Below are 19,332 nucleotides of genomic sequence, written 5' to 3' on the forward strand. Positions count from 1 at the left end.
GAATTAATTTCCTCTGAAAACCCCTAGTAAAGTCTGTGTGATCTGTGTTCATTTTCTTCCACAGAACTGGTTCTATATGTATTTAATAACAGTTATTACTCTTATTTTATAGCTTACCTCACTAAGACCAGAATTTTCAGACTTGGGTGCCTACAGTTATGGTAGCTTTCACATAGTAAAAAGACATACCCCCCCCGAAAAGAACACCACCAAAACCTGATTTTTTAAAGGCTCTACTTCCTATTGTATTCCATAAAATTGCTGGGGCTGTTTACTATCTTGGAAAAACATACCACCTACACTTAGGTGTTTCGATATAGATGCTATGCCTTCACTCAAGACAAATTTCACAGCTGGGGCTTAAATTTCTGCTAGTTCGATCCAAAATAAAATCTAAAAACAGAGTTCTAAGTTGAATACAAATGTAAAGGTAGGCAAATATCTGCAAATTTGTGAAAAAAATGACCATTTGTTAATACTGGCAATGCAAATTCACTGTAATTGCAGTTGAATAACTTATGCTTTTATTGGGGTTATAGAGCATTTAACATATACACATACTTCACAAAAATAATGTCACTGTTGGCATGGAGACATATGGGACAAGAATGAAAGAACAATGTCCTCACAAGGGGAATTTTAGAGAGAATAGATTTTTCCATACTCAGATATATATAAAATCAGCTAGGTCCCCATGAGATCAGCGACTTCCGTGGTGCAAAACAAACTCCTTACGCAGCTCGTGCTGCTTGACATACCTATTCCTGAGGACAGGAACAACAGATCTTTAAAGACCAGGATGTCTGCGGGATTAGTGTTGTTGCTTTTACCTTGCAAGAATAACTGGTAACTGGATTTTAAAATACTGCTAGTAAGTATTTTCCTGAAGAGATAGTTTTTGCAGCTTCCAATTTATCTGCTGCAATAACTGATACGGTGGTGAGTACGACTAAGAATGCAGGACTTCCAAAGGGTAGCGAAGACTTCTTTATGACAGATATGCCACTGTCAACACATCCTTTAAGAGATTCCCAGCTACCTCAGAAGGCATTCAGTCCTAGCCTTTACCCCTCACTTTTTCCACATGATAAAAGTGCACTTGGGCTTGGCCAGTTATCTAATTTGTGTATGTGTTTATGGTAACTTTGTATGGGAACTCACGTGCATGTTTTAATTTCTGAATAGGCCAAGCACACTGGCTTCATCAAAGAAAATCCTCCTCAATCAGGCCAAAATTCAAATCAACTGTATGTGTACTAAGTATGAACAAGGGATTAAAACTTTGGGGGTAGAGAATGCTTATTTTAATATTAATAAAATCAATGATCATATACGAGAACAGTAATTAATTAAAAGTGGTTATAGGTAGGATGTGGCTTCAGTCTTTTTTTAGCACAAAGATGCTACTTCTCCATGTGCTACTTTGTGATATTTAGAACTTCACTGCACACCTAAAGAAAGAAGAAATACCTCTTTCTAAATCACCAGTCTAACTTCCTGCAATTTTCTGTATTTTCTCTAGAGGTCTCCTATCTGTCTGTGCCCAAGCCTAGGGTTCTAGTAGCGATCATGAGAGAAGAATATTACGGGGTACACTCAAAGACACTTTTGTCCATTGTGCAAATATTTCTAGGCTTCTGAAAGCACAAAGGACAAACAAAGAGTACAGCTTCTGAAAATTACCACTTAAAGCACAACCTTCCTACTTTGCACAAACATTGGTTTTTTTTTTTTTCCTATGTAAAAAAAATATCTTTTTTGCCCTTTCTCCAGTACCATAATTACCATGGAAACAGAACTGCAAATTAAAACAGAAATAACATGGTTTATGCTCACAATAAAATAAAACATACCCCAGAGTTAAACCAAACCAACATCAATTGCCTGGTTTATGTGCTCACATTTGGTGGTTGAAAATTTAATTTTTTTTTCTGAGAAAATCTTGGGGTAGTTCCCCATCTGGGGAACAGAGAACCAACAGTATACATAGGGCTCAATCTTAAAAAGACTGCCGGTTGATGTATACATACACTGCACATGGAATTTGCCCTTTTTTTGTAATCTGTATATGATTTTTTTTAAAAATAAATAGCCTTTAACTTAGGAACTTAAATGCATGTTTTAGAACTTGAAAAACAGGCCCAATACACCGGTTTCATCAGATTAATTAGAATCATAATTTAACTTGTGTTCAGTAGGGGTGGCTGGGATTTCTGTTGTGAGGAAGGTTTATTTCTCCCTGTTTTGGTTTAACATCAGGCTTTAATGGCTATGAAATCAACATCCTGCAAATTACCTGCATAACTCTCTTTACACTTAATTCACATGAATGAAATTTCACAGTTTCTCATGTACAGTAAGTGTAATTACTGATAAAATGGGAAAATCTTACTTTTGCTCACTTAAAAGTGGAAGCATGCGCAAAAAATGCACTGGCCAATCTTTGGTGGAAGTGTGAGATCTACAGGTGCACAACAGTCTGTACCTTGATTTGTAAATCTTTGATTCAGCAAAGCCTTCAACATCATTTGAAGTTTAGTAGCAGAACAGACATACCAGCTGCTTCCATATATCTCTGTATGTGCATGTATATACGTGTATATGCACACAGATACACATATATACATTTATTTCCATGTGAATATTACCTCCATCACTAAACGTCATATTTAAAAGGAAATTTTAGACAAGACTGTATCAACAGATAATGCAATGCTTTTCTACTATACAGAAGAAAATCACTTCATGGTTTGCCATAAACTTGAATATATGACTTTGAAATCTTAACCTGTACAAATTTGGCTGCACTTTATTTAAACTTTGCTCCACAGAACTGTTTTATGTTAGTGCTACTGCATAAGTTCTTTGTTATAAATGATCAAAATATTTAGCTTTCTATTAATTTTTAATCTCCTGTACTGTGAAATATTGTTTAGCAGAGAGTTTAATTTTCTTTTTATTACTGCAGTGCCATGATTATAACACATTTGAAGGTCCTTCAGTAGTTCACTGAATACAGGGAATTAAGAAGTAAAGACATCAGTACCATACGTTTTCTGTGAGATGGAGTATTCTTAAGTCACATTACTTTTCCCTAACAAGTTCACTGTGGTAACAATTTATTCAGGGCATCTGAATTTATGTTTCTTTTAAAAATCAGATCACCCAAGAACACCAAAACTTCACAAGGCATTAAAATACATTTAATGAAACTTCCAACAAATGGAACTGGTAGGACACAAACCTTTCCAGCAGGAGCTGTAGTTCAAACTGCTTATTAAGATAACCTCCTGTGGAGCAGTTTACCTCTCATGTTGGTTTGTATATCCTTTCCTTGTCTTGTTTTTATTTGGCAATAAAAATTAATTCTGTCATGTTTTGCAAAACCTGGAGCTAAGAATAACTTAAGCAGTGTAAAAAAGGTTTTAAAACTATTTCACTTGAAAAATATTAAAATAGGCAAACATTTCTGGGACTTCATTTATTGCCAAATTCAGTTAGCCACAAAAATGTATGCAAACCTTGCAAATATACCAACTGGGTCTGATATTTGGGTTGGTGGGAGTTCTGAATGAGCAGAAAAGAAAATAAAAACCTTACAAGTTTGGTCCAATTACATACTTCCAGAAAGCTTATAGAAAGTTTCATATATAAGTACAAACTAAATATTACCTCTCTTCCTTTTCCTGCATCTTTGAACCGGCTTGGTAACTGTGCTCTGTTTCTCCATATATATCCATGCCACCCAGTATTGATGTTTCTGTGTCATTTTGTAGTTTAACAAGACTATTTTGAAATCTTACATTCTCATGTTCCAGTTTGTGAATGGAAGCTGTGAAATTTCCATGTTCTTTGTTAGATAAATCTATACTCTGTGAAAGGAGATAAAGCCATCACTAAATAGGCATATTTTCCACAATAAATGGGTGTTAGTATTTTCAACAAGCAAACACAAAACAATGTTCTATGCTAAAGAAAGACCTAGCTACCACATATAATCATGCAGCACTTATAGCAAACCAAAAGAATTGCCTCCAGAAAAAAAACACTGTAGATAAATGGGAAAGAAAGGATAACAGCCTCTACAACACAATAAAACAAATTAAAATTTCTCAACGAACAGTGCATTCAAAATGTTATTGTTGTAAATTCATCATCACTTGCATTGTAAAACTTATGACATAAAAGCAACCATAACAGCTATAGCTATAGACTGTATTGCTCCCTCCAGTAATGATTGCACCAAAAATAACAAGACAAATTACGTAAGTTCATTACTATATTAGATACAGTGTATGTCTACAGGCACAAATTAATATCTGTGTTGATAGACAGTCACCTTCAGTTTCAGAAACAGCAGAGCCACATTATCACTGTGGTCTCCACCTGTGTTACTAAATCCTGCTTTTTAGTTGGGTAAACCCACGGAGTATACAAGTCAAAATAATGGAAGTGCAAACAACGTGTGCACTGCAACCAGAGGCTGAAGAGGCCCATCCACTAGGATGCCAAGAGTGGAAGATAATTAATGGAAAAATTAGCTCTGATGGTTGACTAGCAATAGCAGTAAGCTGTCACCAACAGAAAATTATCTCAAAAGACTTCTCAGATTGTACACAAAAGGCTAAAACCCCATACATTTTATTATGAATGGCTTTCATATATTTCTAGTTTTACCTTATTCTTTTGGAACCCAGCAATCCATGAGCATTAAAGATTTGGTTTTAGCACATTGCTAGCACAACTAGGGTTCCTGCACCCAAAAGCTTACCTGTTTTTTGGATTAGTTGGTCTGATGTTATTTCTTCCTTGCCTTGCTTGGCTAGTTTTATGGCAAAATTATGAGCCAAGCTGGCATGGAAGTGCCAGAAAGTTTATAAAAAATTTGACATTTTGTCCAAGGATGGAGGCAGTGGCTCAGCTATGTCTCTCGTCCGGAGAGGTGAGGCAGAACAGGCAAAGGTGGCTGCTAAGTCACCCTAAAACTAATAGCTCTAGAACCAGCTCTAGTGCAGTTATAATGGCATGAAGCCCACAACTGAGCTGACAGCTATATATACACACACACGTATCTGTAACATTATATATGTATGTATAAATAATGTCCTGATATGCCATTTGAAGGGTATGGAAAAAAGGTGACATTTGCCAGTTTACAGTCAGACAATTACCAGGCTATGAAACCCCCAAAGACGTATTTACAGCAGTATTTACAAACTGCATTTTGGTGTTTTTCTAGTGACACACACAATAACTGCAGATATTCTGTAAGCAGGGAAGGTTTTAAAGCTCTTTGTGGAAGACAGTGTATGAAATGTTTATTACATCTGTATAAACTGTAATTCTACATTATATTGTCACATGGTTTTATGAATTAAAATTTATATATCCCGTTTGAAGAGAAATAAATACTAAACTCTGAAAATACGCTGGGTGGGGTAAAGTGTTGTGTCAGTTTTTTTTTTTTATACCATTATTTAAGTGCCAGATGAACAAAAGGGGAAAATAGTAAAAACAGACATATTTTTGTATCTGTGAAAATGACAACTGTTTAAAAATAGATATTTTCTGAAATAAGTGGTCAGTTACAAAAATAGGCTCCAAGAATTTTTTGGTATCTAGACAAAATAGCTGAAGAGTCTAGTTTACTTCTAGCTTACTACAATTAAATTAAAAATTATTCCTAGCTATACCCATCTTCAGGCTGTGCATGAATACCACCTGTCTTTCACTATGTCATACAGTTTATTTTTATTTATTTTACATGAACCAGAAACTTCTAAATCTGCCATGATCTCAATCTCCATTTACAGTAAGTATAAGTAACTGTTCTTCCCATTGCATAAATTAAAAAAGCAAAAATTACCATGCAACTTTTGCACTCCAGATTTTCCGCCATCTCTTTTAGATGTGTGTTTTCAGATTTGATAACTTTGTACCTGAAATCCAACAACTAGAAGAAGATTAAGTTCTTAGTTAGACATATGAATATTACTGATAATTTGAAAAAATACTGACTATAGGTATAAGTTTAATTTTGCAAAGCATACATAAGTAATTATGAATCTATTAGAAACTTTTTTTTAAAAATACATCAGTATTAAACCAGAAAGAAATATTAAACAATCTATGAAAGACATACAAATGATCTGCTGCCAGTTTTATTTACTTTTTTGAAAGAAATAATCAGTTAAGAAAACAAGGGACTAGACATAAAAAATACCAAGAGGGACAGACCTTGCAGACCACTGAAACTGTTTGAAACCCTAGTCACGAAGCCTAGGAACCACATTCACTGTTTTAATGATACCATCTAGCATATGGCCTGGTAAAGAGTGCCACACAGCAGCAGTGTCACATTTTCCCAAACACTAACTTTCCTATTGTCAAAAATAAAGTATTATGCCAATCACAGTTTTTCATATGTACCAAACCTCTCTGAAAACTTAGAGATACCTTTATACCCTTGATAAATATCAAGGTTCTTTCGGTTTACAAACTTAAGTAATGGAGATAGAACATTTCCTTTAAAAAATGAAAACTACTATTTCAAAAAATTAGTATCTTACAGTTTTCAGCTTTCAAATTGCCACGCTTTTCTGAGCATATTTGTAATATTCTTTAAAAAGCTTTAACAAAAAGCTTAAAAACTATGAAATATTCCAGATAATGTAACAAATGATTCTAATGATAAAGTACATACAATAACAACAAACTTGAAATTTTTGAGATCTTTTGCATGTTAAAATGGTGACTACAATTGATGGTCAGGGTGATTTGCAATTTAGATGTACAGTTGACATTTAGTGGTGCTTTATTGTTCCAGCATCAATTTGGCTGCTACAATATTTGACTGTACTATTTAATAAATACTACTACATCACTGCTGATGAAGATGAAAACTACAGAAAGAAAAGTAATGTCTTTTTTAACAGATAATGTATCATCATCAATAGTGTGGAGTAAAACGGCCTAGGCTGGTTTTGCCTGCTTGCATACCTGTTGTTTTGCTAACAATTTGTCTTTTATCTGTAACTCCATTTTTAACTGTCTTTCCAGAAGACTAGCTTTCTCCATGATAGTTGCTATAGTGATCTCCTTCTGATGAAGCTCTTCTGTCAGGTCAGAGATTTCTGTCCTTGTTCTTTCCTGCTCAGAGCGATGGGACTGCTCCTCTCGATAAAGATGGTTTCTTATCTGTAGCAAATACGTTTCAATAAGAAAAAATGTTGTGCAGTAAATATGACTGAATCACTAACCACCTACTACTGACTTTTTTTTATGGTCTGCTTCCAAGATACCAACTCTTCTAACCAAGTCACACATTTTTGAGATTTTATAATAAAATGTCTTCACGAGGCAGTGCACAGTCTTATTTATTTTTACGTCTTTTCTAACCCTTCTCATTTGCTAATTTAGTATTAGAAATGAACAGAATATAAAATATTTATATTAAAAAAGAATGCAATAATAATAACGTTAATTTCAAGAATTGGAAATTACGACAAAGAAAATCCAAGGAAATATCTTTTCACTAAACCTAAGTATGATTTATTTATATTGCTCCAAAGTTAATTTAGGCTGCATTAAACATGTCTTAAACCGAAATTAACTCCAGAGCAATATAAATAAATCAATCTAGAGGCCTTTTAATGAGAAACTATGATAGAAATAAGAGAATATATATGGTAAACCACTTTATGAGAATTTTTCTGCCATTATATATAAAATTTAAGGTCAAGATTTCTGCATTATCTCCTATGTAAAGGGTTCTTCAAAGAATCAACTCAAAGATTGTTTTCATAATCTTTCAACTAAGAACCAAAAATTTAGTACTGATAGATTTTCATATTATGTAAGAAACATAACTATTAAAAACAGCAAAAATACCTTTGAATGCATTTTAATAATTCTTTACAGTACTGTACATAATCAGTAACAGATGGCATTTCATATTTATTTATGCAAACTACACAGAAATACTAGAATTGTAAACAAATAGATATAGATGCAAAAAATCTGAGGGCTATATCATGATTATCATGCCAAAATTGCTGCAGCATCCAAGTCAGCTGCATCCAATTCCAGATGTGCCTGCTTACATTGCTACTCAGCAAAAAACACACTCTTCCTCAAAGTGTTAACCAGCCAAGCCATATGTCATTCCACAGTGCCATGCCACAACTGCTTGCACACAGCAGTTTGGAAACATGCAGTGCAATATGATGCAAAATTCAAACAAAGAAGCACTGCCCTGGATTGTGCAGCAGATGACTGATTATGCTTAGCTTTGTGTGGGTACCAGCCATAGTAATTTTATTGCTTGATCTGTTAGCATCTTATGTCTGAGACCAACGACAAACTGCTACTTACCTCCTACAGCCTATTAACTACCCATAGCCTTGGAGGACTTATTACTTGTAAGGTATTACCTAATCACAGTAATACTTAGGCCTGGGCTTTTCCATTACTTTCACAAAGTAGTAAGCTCAGTTGTTAGTGCGCAGAGTCAGAATACCAATTGCACAGCTATACAATTACCTCCAGGAATGCAACCATATATGAGAACTTTGTCCATGTATGAAAACTCCATACTCTCCTAAACCCTCAGTTTATCCTCCTGCTCTCTTTTGCACATGTCCAAGGTCAATACCTTGATTTTTTTTTTTTTTTTTAAATCCTAAACTGCAGTGTAAGACCTGGAAATACTTAACAATATGACATACCTTGTTTAGCACTTCTTGTTGGCTTTCTTGACTTTGTGCCGGTAGTAATAAGTCTGAATTTATATTTTCTAGTTGCTCAGTAAGTTGCACAGAAGATGACTGATGTCTTCAAATAAGAAGCAAACAAAATATGAAATAAGCACAATGTGTAATAACCTTTAACTTAAAATATCTTCTCCTCAGTGTAAAACTGGCAACTTGTTTGGGGATGAAAAAATCAAATCAAACCAAAACAAAAAACACGAGATTTGGCCTAAATCAGGTTGGATCTTGGGAGATTTCTAGAGATTAAGGACAAGGGAAGTGTGTGCAGAAAGAACCCTGAAATTTCTTGTCGATTAGTATTTCATGTGTTCTAAGACAGTTACGGTAGATTAGATAAACCATAACAAGATGAACATTTTACTCATAGAAGATTAGGAAGAATCTTAATTGCATGATTTTCAGTGTTTTAATGCCAAGAAATAGAAAGGCACTTGAAGCATATAAATAAAATAGGTTAAATACATTGATTTGCAAAGATCTACGCAATATAAGAACCTTTTAACAGAGAATGCACATACTGCCTTTAGTCGTCATATATGAAAATGTTCATTCAAAAATTGTTTAATAGTCTGACATTTGAATCCCAACTATCTTTTTCAACAGACTTAATTTAAATCAAAGGCAAGAAAAAAAGTTATTATCTTAGTAGTACTTGTTAATTTAAACATTCTCTTTAGCACACGTACTTTATTTGAACTTCCTGCATTTCTCTGATTTTCGATAATTCTGTATGCAATTGTTGGCATTCCAGATGTATCCTTCTCCAGAGAGCATCGCGTGACTGCAGCTCTTTTCTCATTTCTAAAAAGCTGGCCTCCATGCTCTAAAGAAGCAAACAAATACACAAATAGGCAAATGAGAGAGTAGTAACTCAAAATGCTGTATTTTAATGCATCATTTCTGACACCTGTGTAATGTGTATGAAAGGATATAAATGCTTGTATTCTGAGCTTTGTTTCTGAGGAAGGTATTGCTTCCACGTCAGCTACTTTCTCCAGAAATGCCATCTAAAAACCAGATACTGAACATTCTTTAGTTCCGATGCGTGTCTCTGAAACTATCATAGGAGACACCACTTAGAAGCTCTTTATCACACAAAATACATCTAAAATACATAGTTTGCTTGATTAAACAGCTTCTACACCCTTGAACATGCTTCATATGTAAGAATTAGTGCCGTAAGTAACTTTTATGTTGCATTTTAATAACAGCGTTTCCAATTTTAAAACCATGAAACTACAAAGCTATAGAAACGCAGGATTAGGTGCATATCTTCATTAAATGTTGCCTGGAAGTTTGGAGCAGATACCTGTAGACTTACACACATATGTATAAGTATGCATATTGTATGCGCTCAATCATCTCCAAAACAATTCTATCTCCATGTTCTATCTCCATGGAGGTAATTGCCTGGGTAGATGAACATCACCAAATTTTCACACAATCATAAAAATATTTTTCTTAGGGACTCCACAAATCTCATCTCTAGTTTACTTTTCATTTCTGACTGATGATCTATCATCAAGTTGTCTGTCACGTTATATTTGACATCATAAAATCTACTTTCCTATAGCAATTACCAAAAAATACACTAAAATCATACTAAAGATAAGAAATTAGAACTATAACTGCCAAACAACAAAAGTGGCAACAATAATCAGATTCTTGCAATAATCAGATTCTTGCAATAACAATAACCCAGAGAACATTTATTTTCTCTCACCCAAGATCCAAAAGCATGTTCCAGTTAAAAGGATTTTCCAAGTATGCTGATCCTTTGCCTTTAAAATTGTTACACTAAAAACTAGTATTTATCGTAATTTCTTCATTTTATTTTAATATAGTTTCCATGTTTAAAAGCAGAAATAAGGCTTTTAAACCTTTTAAACAAAAGACAACTCTAAAAAGTGAAATCCAGAAATGACTCCACAAGCAAGGAACTTCAAAGGTTTATTTCCCTTAGAACCTCATATTAGAATGACCTTCCTTCCAAGAAGCCTGTAGTTTTCCTGTGGCTGAAAGGGCTGCTGAAGACAGATATGAAACTTCGTTTTTTTTTCTTTAGGGGCCGCAAATACAGATTCAGTCATCACATCCTCTGTTAAATTAAGGCTGAGAGAGCTTTTTAAACTCAGAAATTGAAGTGTGGCCATATTCTAGTGAAATAAAGTGTAATAAATTGTTAAAATTCTCTGCAGAAACTTCCTTATGATCACCTTAATGACATTAACATTCAAGAGACAGCCACAATTAGTTTATAATATATAAATTTTTAGGGTGCGTGTGTGTACATCTCTGATTGGATTATGTGGTGGATAAGGGAAATGCTGCACAACTGTGTGGTAGAAGTTGAATCATCTGTGGCAGGCTGCAGTCAACATGCATATTTACATAAATTGTATTTTCTTCTATGAATTACAATAGTACCAGGAATAACAGCAGCCACAGCAGCAGCAGCAATAATAATTGAAACAGAATTTCAGGTCAAGAGTTTCATATATCACTTCAAAAAATCAATTAGATATGTACCATTTATTATTTTCAGAAATATCTATTGCATTTTGTTAAAATACCAAAATTAAGATTAATTTTGAACCAGAAAAGATAAGGTTTTGTTTAGAAAATATCCAATAAAATATTACATTTTCAGAGACTGTTTCAAGTTGAAAAAATTACCAAATGTTCTCTTTTCTTCTGTGAACATTTTTCCTTAACTAGATTGCTATGTTTGATATCAAAAGGAAGTCTCAAAATTTTTGAGATCAGCTCCTGTTCTAATTGTACTCAACACTGTTCAACCTTTTTAATACAATCATATGCTATATTTCTCTATAAATTAGTGTCCACTGACTTAATGCAGACTTTGAGAGTTTTGTGTGATGTTCTCAAGCTGCCTCTCGTGCATGGCTGCAATCAAGTTTTTCAGACAATTCACGCGGCAAAGAAATACTCTGTAGTTTCAGTTTGAATCTTCTTAAGTTTGTATTTTCTGTAGAGCCAGCAAACTGGTCTTCCATACAGTTCACTTTATCACTTCTTTCTTGCTAATCAATAGTATGAGAAAAATAGGTAGAAGCACACATGAAATAGTTGCAGGCAAAGAAGACTTGAGGCATTGCAACCAGCCTTCTCCCCACCAAGATGCCCATCTACTCCTCCCTCTTTCATCCACATCAGGTCCAGCTATCCTCAACTTCCACCCAGCATTCCTTCACGCAAACCTGCTTACTCCTTCTGGCTGACGACAGGCCCTGCATTTCCTTCTTTCTCATACAGACATTCCTAAAAAAATATTGTCTCCTAGCTGTTAGCACTTAGCTTATACTGACATTATTTTCACCATATATCAACTTTACAACAATGTCCCCTTCTGCAGCTGTTTGCAAATGCAGCTTTTCTAACTAACACAGCAGTTATCTCACAAGAACACCAGAGTTATTCTGTACCTTTCTGCTCTTTAGCCAATAGCGTTACATGTACCTAGCTTCACTTCCAACTAAAACATCTTCACATTCTGTTCACACAATTCCAAAAAAACTGTTGCCTAAAGATTTTCTTAAAGAAGGCTACATCACAGACAATGCCGTCTACTCTCTAAATGTACTCTCTACAACATCTACCCCCCTGCTCCATTCTCCATGTTTTGTTCCACTCTAAATATGTGTGAATTAAATGTATAAATGTCATGTGTGCAAAACTTGGTTGTTCTGACAACACCTGAAAATAATCTCCACCACGTATATGTTAATTACTGTAAAGCATATTGCAACTGAAGTTAAAACTCAGTAAGGTTGTCTATTAAGAGAAATAGATTATCTTTCCAGAGAAAGAGTTAAAGTCACTATAGTTCTCTTTATATATTACTGAATATTGAAGAGCTTAAATAAATAAGCAGAGGTATGTGACCAGAAAAATATAGAAATGAGAATCTTATTCCGGATCTGTTTCAAACTTCACTAATAAAAAAGCCTGAAGAGATCTTGTATTATCTCAATCTTGTCAGAATTCATAGATTATGAACAAAAGAAGAGACCCAAATAGCTGTCTTCATATATCAGTTGAAAAAAAAACCACAGTAAACTAGAGATAAGATAAAAACTGATGGATCTTCACATGCCTGGCAACTTAGAAATTCATTGCACTGAAAAATATTCTTACAGCAATAAGGTATACCATAGACTTTTGAATATAAATATTTAGTAGGTATAGGACAGTTTGTACAAAAAGAGGTAACCAGATAAAGAAATTTTATAGAAGTAATTTTTATACAAGGAACCAAGTGAATTAAAAAATTCACTCTCCGTCTGCTACAGGTATAGGAAAGGTATAAAAATCTAGATAAACAGATATGAATAAAATGTGCTACTATATATCACACATCTTTGTTTTCATGTATTACTTAATAAAAATTTACTGTTCACAGCTCATTCTGTGCTCCTGCAAAAAATTTATATATGATGCATGTACAGATCTTTTATATAGGCATCCCAGTACCACTTTTGAAAGTATACTTGTAAGTAATTAATGCTCCAACATTTTTACTACAGTAGTTACAGAAAAGAAAAACTATCATTACCTGGCACTGTTTTTGGAACATTTTTAGATCCTCCTGGAGTTTCAGATTTTCCTCTTGTAGTCTGTTCCTGTATATTGTTATTTCATTCACAGCTGCCTTTAGCTTTTCAGTAATTAACTCATCCTTTTCACTTGCAGGATGGCCATATGCAATTACCTCTTCTTGATTCTGTTTCTTATTGCTTATCTGGAATTGATAACTCTTGGTCTGCTTCTATAAAACAATAAAACCCTTTAAATGAAATTAAATAATTATATCTATATTGTTAGGTCAAACCATTACTACTAAAATCATGAAGCTATTTTCATCTTTTTCACCAGGTTTTTCTCAGAAAAGATGGCACCATTAGAACAGTTTGCATTACTTCTCAAAAGGATATCATCTTCTTTGAGCCTCAAGTTCCTTACCTTCCATGAGAATGTTTCAGAAACTTACGAGGTTGCAGACTTTTTCAAGGATTTTTCTCCTCTGTTGTGTTTTTTCCTAGCACTTAATATTAATTAGCCCCAAATGTAAAAGGGTGATTACAATGACCTAACTCAAAGCAGTTAACTATAAAAATTTTGGGGAGAAATGTTGCTCTTTGATACAGTGAACTCAGTAGGAGTTGTGTGTATGTGCCCCAGGATTGGTATTAACCTTTGACTAGAAGGCTAGTAGTACATAGTTTATGTATAAACAGCTCAGTTACTACAGTAACTGTACTTCCTTGATATCATTATCTTTAATCTTGTGGAAAAATCATTTGCACATTTGGCATCTCTGGAAGCAGTCACAAACTCCATTCAGTTTCTTGTACTGATTAAAGAGTCCTAGAAACAAAACTTGAGAAAATTGGTCTTGGTGGTATTTGTGAATTCATGGGCATTGTGAAGAACCAAAATACCTACAGTAACTGTTTAAAAAACCCATATGGATCCTCCTACTGGGACACAGTAGCAGTAATCTTTCAGAAGACTGAGAATTAGCTGAAAAATGATGACAAAATAAAACCTACAAAACATATATCATGTGCAGAGATCAAGTTGAGCAAGAAAACTTACATTAAACATAAGTAGTCGTGCTACAAATACTTTATTTGGGACTGCAAAAAAGCATTCTTTAGACTCTCTTGATTTCACTAAGTTCTCATAATTTGTGTTGGCTGAACACATAAGTAGAAGTGGCCACTGGCTGCATATTAAATAAAAAGCCTAAAGAAATTGGCAGGTAATTTTAATTTATGCAGATAATAAATTAAGGTCCCCCGAAATCTAAATTATGGAGTTTGACATACCATAATGTCAAAGCATCCTGTGAAAAAAAGTGCAAGTCTCCATCTGGAAATCAAAAACCTCAAAGAAAAGGAATTTGGGGCAAAAACACAGGACAAATTAATGCTTTTGAAACACTTCATCAGCTTTGTAATTAATAAACTAGCCAGTGTGATGTTGCAGTTACAATGAAAGCTCTCTTCAAAGAAAGTTCACTGATGACAGTCATGTGAGCCTTGAAAGAAAGATGTGATCATCTTGTGCAATCTATTTTGACTCGTCTAATTATATAATCACCTCCACATACATCAGTCAGTAGATTTGTCTAGTCAAAGCCTTGCTTTTTTTTCACACATTTGTATGAAAGTTCAATAATTGCAATATAGTGCTTTCAGCATCTGTAAATGAAACGTAACTGTCATCCTTGGAAATGCTGAATAAGGGTAAAGAGTCTCATATGAATCATTAAGAAAGTGTTTCACTAGATTAAGATCCAATGAGCTTAGTCCCAGTGGAAAAGAGGATTACCAGTCAGCAACGTAATTGGCTTCCCTGTACTTCATTATTGAGCTGTCTTGTAGACCCATTATTTTTTTAGTTATTTCTTGATTTTTTTTCAGAGCAGGGTATGTTATCAAGACACCATGAAATCAATATTTTATTCTGGAATGGAAGGAATTAAAAAAATAAAAATACGCTAGATCAATAGGCAATGTAAAAAAAAAAAAAAAAGTAATAAGCAAATTGGCAAGTTAAAAAGGATCACAAAGCCAGCCATGGTAACTTGAAAGCCGAAAAATATGATCAAAAAGGGATAAGTGATCCAACAAACATTTCCAAGTGTGATTTTGGAGCAGCACATAGGAATTCAAATTTCTGTATAAATTATACTGTTTATTTATGATCTTCAGAAAGTGAGGGATACCTTAGATTTGAGGGAAATTTATATTTCAGCCAACATAGTAGTGGCATGTACTGCTTACTTTGTAAGATACTTATCAATAACTTGTCATCGCAATTAATTGTATATTAATAGATAGCATAGAAGATAAAAGTATGCCCACAGTATACTTGAAAAAGTAAAAAGGAATGTGTATTGCATTTTGCAGTTATCTTTATCAGAAATATTCTAATTTTCATCATGATATTTATTCACGTTAAATGAGAAAAATAAAATAAAAATAACTTTATGTATCAACAGATCTTTCAGTATGGATTTGCCTTAAAACAATGTATCCATATTAATTTTTGATACTCACTATAAGCTTATTAGTGTTTAAATTTTTAAAAATAAGTTTTAAATAATACTAGCTGAACTAACAGCTCATTTAATTCTCATCTTCCTTCTAAAGCTTCTTATTTTACCTGAAATAAATTACATTTCTCAGACAATAATTTTTGCTGAGCATCTAAATAAATGAGATGATTTTGGCAGATTGTCCCTTTCTTATCCCATTCTCTTGATTTTGCTTTAAATTCCTGAAAGACAGCAAAACAAAGTTACTGAATAGAGGTAGAATTACTTCTTTTCCTTAATCTAAATAATTTTGTAACTTGTATGGTTCTAAGAAAAATGCAGTTTTATAGTTAATACATAGTCTTTCCATAATCTTGGAAAGAAGATAAAAGGAACAATTATACGAAAAAAGCCATCCAGCCGCCAGCCATCCTCACCAGAAAAAAATTCTTAAGGGCTGTTAATCTGAAAAATTTGAGTGGTAAACATAATCATTGTATAGAAATGATAAAATATTTCAAGTCACTTAAAATTAGGGTAGATCTTAGAGTTGTGACAGTAAACAACCAATTTTATTGGAGGGTAGTTCCTGTGAGTTTAAAGTAAAGTAGAGTAATCAGCATTGATCAAACCCTTAATATTCAGACAAATGTTTTGAGTGCCTTCTTTTTTGTTCTTTTTCTTGAACAAGGAGGGCAGCCGCTACAGTGAATAAATTTTACTTCTTGCTCTCTTTTCAATTGCTGCTTCAGCTTCCAAATTTTTCACCTAAGTTCACCTAGTTTAAATAAAAACTTGTTTAACAAATTCTAGTATATCAGGTCTTGTATTTGTATTTATATTCCTATTTACACTATATCTGAATTTCCTTTTGTATCATATCAGACCTTGCATGTTCATGACTGGTATTTAAAGGTAGTATCCTACCAAATAAGTAGAACTCCACAATTACTAAAGTTGTTGCACTTTTTGTTTGCATGAAGAGTTACCAAAATAAAAGTATACTGTTTTATAAGCTTTTATAAAAATTTCCTTCTTCACAATGGAATTGTTGGTCCCCAAAAGGTAGATGAGTTTTTATAATTATGGCAAAATTGGCACATTCCTTGAGTTTTAAAAAATAAGAATTTCTTTGCAAATGAAATAAAATCAAATGCTTTCTAACATACATTAATACAAGTCTTAGCTTTCCTAATATCTGCTTTGGTACTTTAAACCAACTAAAATCTTTCCCTTTTAGCAAAATGTGATACAAAAGGACTTTCAGACTACTAAATGAGGACTGCAGATTCAAGGCCTTACTAAAGCACTGCTGAGCTTAGTAGATTTTCAGCACCGTAATTATTTCCTGAATACTAGAATTTGCTGTATATATTCCAAGCACTCATTTTTCATACTGCATAATTAATCAAATGATAGCACTGTGTCACATTATTTTCACATTTCAATCTTGAATAAGGTCATTCTCAAATTAGCTGGATCAGACAGTTTCACAGTAGCGATATATTTAGTCAACAATGGATGTATAACCCATTTATTATTCTTGTAGTAGCACATGTTGGCAGCTATGCTGAAGTCCAAGGCCTAGCAGATTTTCTGATGACAAGGACTCTTCCATGTGGAAGAGACATCAACATTTATGTGTCCTATATCCTACAGCGTAACAGAGAAGATAGGCAAGTTCAAAATATAGATCCTAAAATCCTGCTTAACTGCAGCTTAAGTATTATGAAAGTACTTAAAATCTATTAGATCTTTTTTTTTTTTTGATTGAGAAGTTCTCTAAGTATTTGAACTATCTACAGCATAAATTTACATAAATCTAAATCATGAGCCTCTAAGTCTTCAAAATGCTTAATAGCTAAGTAACTAGCTCACGCTGTTTCCACCAGTTTCCTCTGCTTACTTTCCCTACAGGACATAGTGTAGTAAATGCTTGAAGCACACAGTACTTCATCATGCTCTCTGCAAAGGATAGCCAGAGAATTTTTATTTTTTTTTTCTGATCCTTCTATGCTACATGAGACTAGTGGTTAGACTGTTCTCCTAAAATGGGGAAGACTTGGTTTAATAATCTTCCAACGTCTCTTCAAACACAATCTGAACCAGAGTCTTCCCAGGTTATTTTTCTACATAATAAACTATATACTAATTTTCATCAGGCTCTGGAATTCCTCCTTTTGAAGTTTCACTTTGCATAGGATATTAGAAAATATATTGGATAAGTAAGGAAGAAGAAAGGAAAATTAGTACAGCTAGAGATTAGATTGCTCAGTTATCAGAGGTGAGACTGGATCCAAGTTTCTGAGCCAGCGAATGTACCCATGAGTATTTAAGGAGAAGCCACCATACAGAGGCACAGCCTATACATGCCATTTCTCTGTGCTAGCTAGTTCTCCTATTGGCCCAGTAAATATTTGATTATTCCACAGATCACAACGTAAACTCAAACTATGACAAGTCATGGTTGGGAATTCTGATCAGAGATCACCGTCTTCTTGTATCCAAGAATAAGTCCTAAAATCCCTTCTGTGTCTGGATGGATAGGGAATGTAACTGAATCCTACCCTCAGCATCACATATTATCTAGTCCCTCACTCAGTATATTGGATTCTGTGGACTGTATTTTTAAGTGCCTTATCCTTCCTAATGTGTGACCTAGGGAAATCAGATACTGAGACCTAGGCTGTGGATTGCCTCAGGCACATAGGTGCTGACAAGATATGTGTATAACAAGCAGTTTTTCAATCCTAAATCCTTTTTCTATCCAGCCCTACACAAAGTTGTCCTGAAGTCTACAAACCTAAATTAATGGTAGGTATCATGTGACAATATCCTGCATATGTAAAAACTCTCAAGCCTCAATGGATATTGTTCAGTTTAAATATATTAATAAGGAAGGAAGTAAAATTTATCTATGTATGTAGATACATTTATGAAGCAAATTATGTCTATTAACTCAAAGCTACTAAAAACATTACTAAAACTTGAGTGAAGGAACAATACCTGGATATCAAACTATGCACCTTTTCTTGCCAGTTGAAGAAAATTTCATAACTTTTGTAGAATAAGCAGAAATTTAAAGTTTTGACTGAAATCAACAAATTAATTCTAAATGGATATTAAAAGTAGAATATAATGACAAAATATTCTTACCTCCAGTTTCTTGTTTAAGTTACTCAATTCAAATGGTGTCTCTAGGCTTTCCTCACATTTTCCTCTACTTTGAAGATTTTTTTGTTTTAACTGATGTAACCGTAGCTTTTCATAACTATGTGTCAGCTTTGAAAACTAAAAATGAAAGCAGAAGTGAACATGCAGAATCTGTCAAGGCTGACCATGTGGGCAAGGTTTTCTTTATGCAACTTCAACAATCTAAATATTTAATCAATACAACAAAGAATCAATTAATAAAATTAATTTCTTAGATGAACACGGCTAAGATCTCACATAAAGGTTAACTAACTGTTCAGATGGGTTCATCTGACAGATACT

The 19,332-nt window shown here is 33.7% G+C and overlaps 1 protein-coding gene across 4 annotated transcripts in view; it reads right to left on the minus strand.

The window, feature by feature from the left end:
* The window catches only part of DEUP1 (deuterosome assembly protein 1), a 42,283-nt gene that overhangs the window by 8,056 nt on the left and 14,895 nt on the right, over positions 1–19,332 (minus strand). For 3 of the 4 annotated variants that reach the window (XM_048076510.2, XM_066989894.1, XM_066989893.1), the window contains 8 exons: positions 18,994–19,128; positions 15,966–16,079; positions 13,348–13,560; positions 9,458–9,594; positions 8,727–8,832; positions 7,000–7,197; positions 5,867–5,953; positions 3,673–3,872 (listed from right to left, as the gene is read on the minus strand). In XM_048076510.2, coding sequence (XP_047932467.2) covers positions 3,673–3,872; positions 5,867–5,953; positions 7,000–7,197; positions 8,727–8,832; positions 9,458–9,594; positions 13,348–13,560; positions 15,966–16,079; positions 18,994–19,128 — 1,190 coding nt within the window. The remainder of the gene's footprint in view (positions 1–3,672; positions 3,873–5,866; positions 5,954–6,999; positions 7,198–8,726; positions 8,833–9,457; positions 9,595–13,347; positions 13,561–15,965; positions 16,080–18,993; positions 19,129–19,332) is intronic. The other variant, XM_048076511.2, reaches the window with a different exon arrangement.

This window comes from Anser cygnoides, chromosome 1 (assembly GCF_040182565.1).
Source record: "Anser cygnoides isolate HZ-2024a breed goose chromosome 1, Taihu_goose_T2T_genome, whole genome shotgun sequence".
NCBI lineage: Eukaryota > Metazoa > Chordata > Aves > Anseriformes > Anatidae > Anser > Anser cygnoides.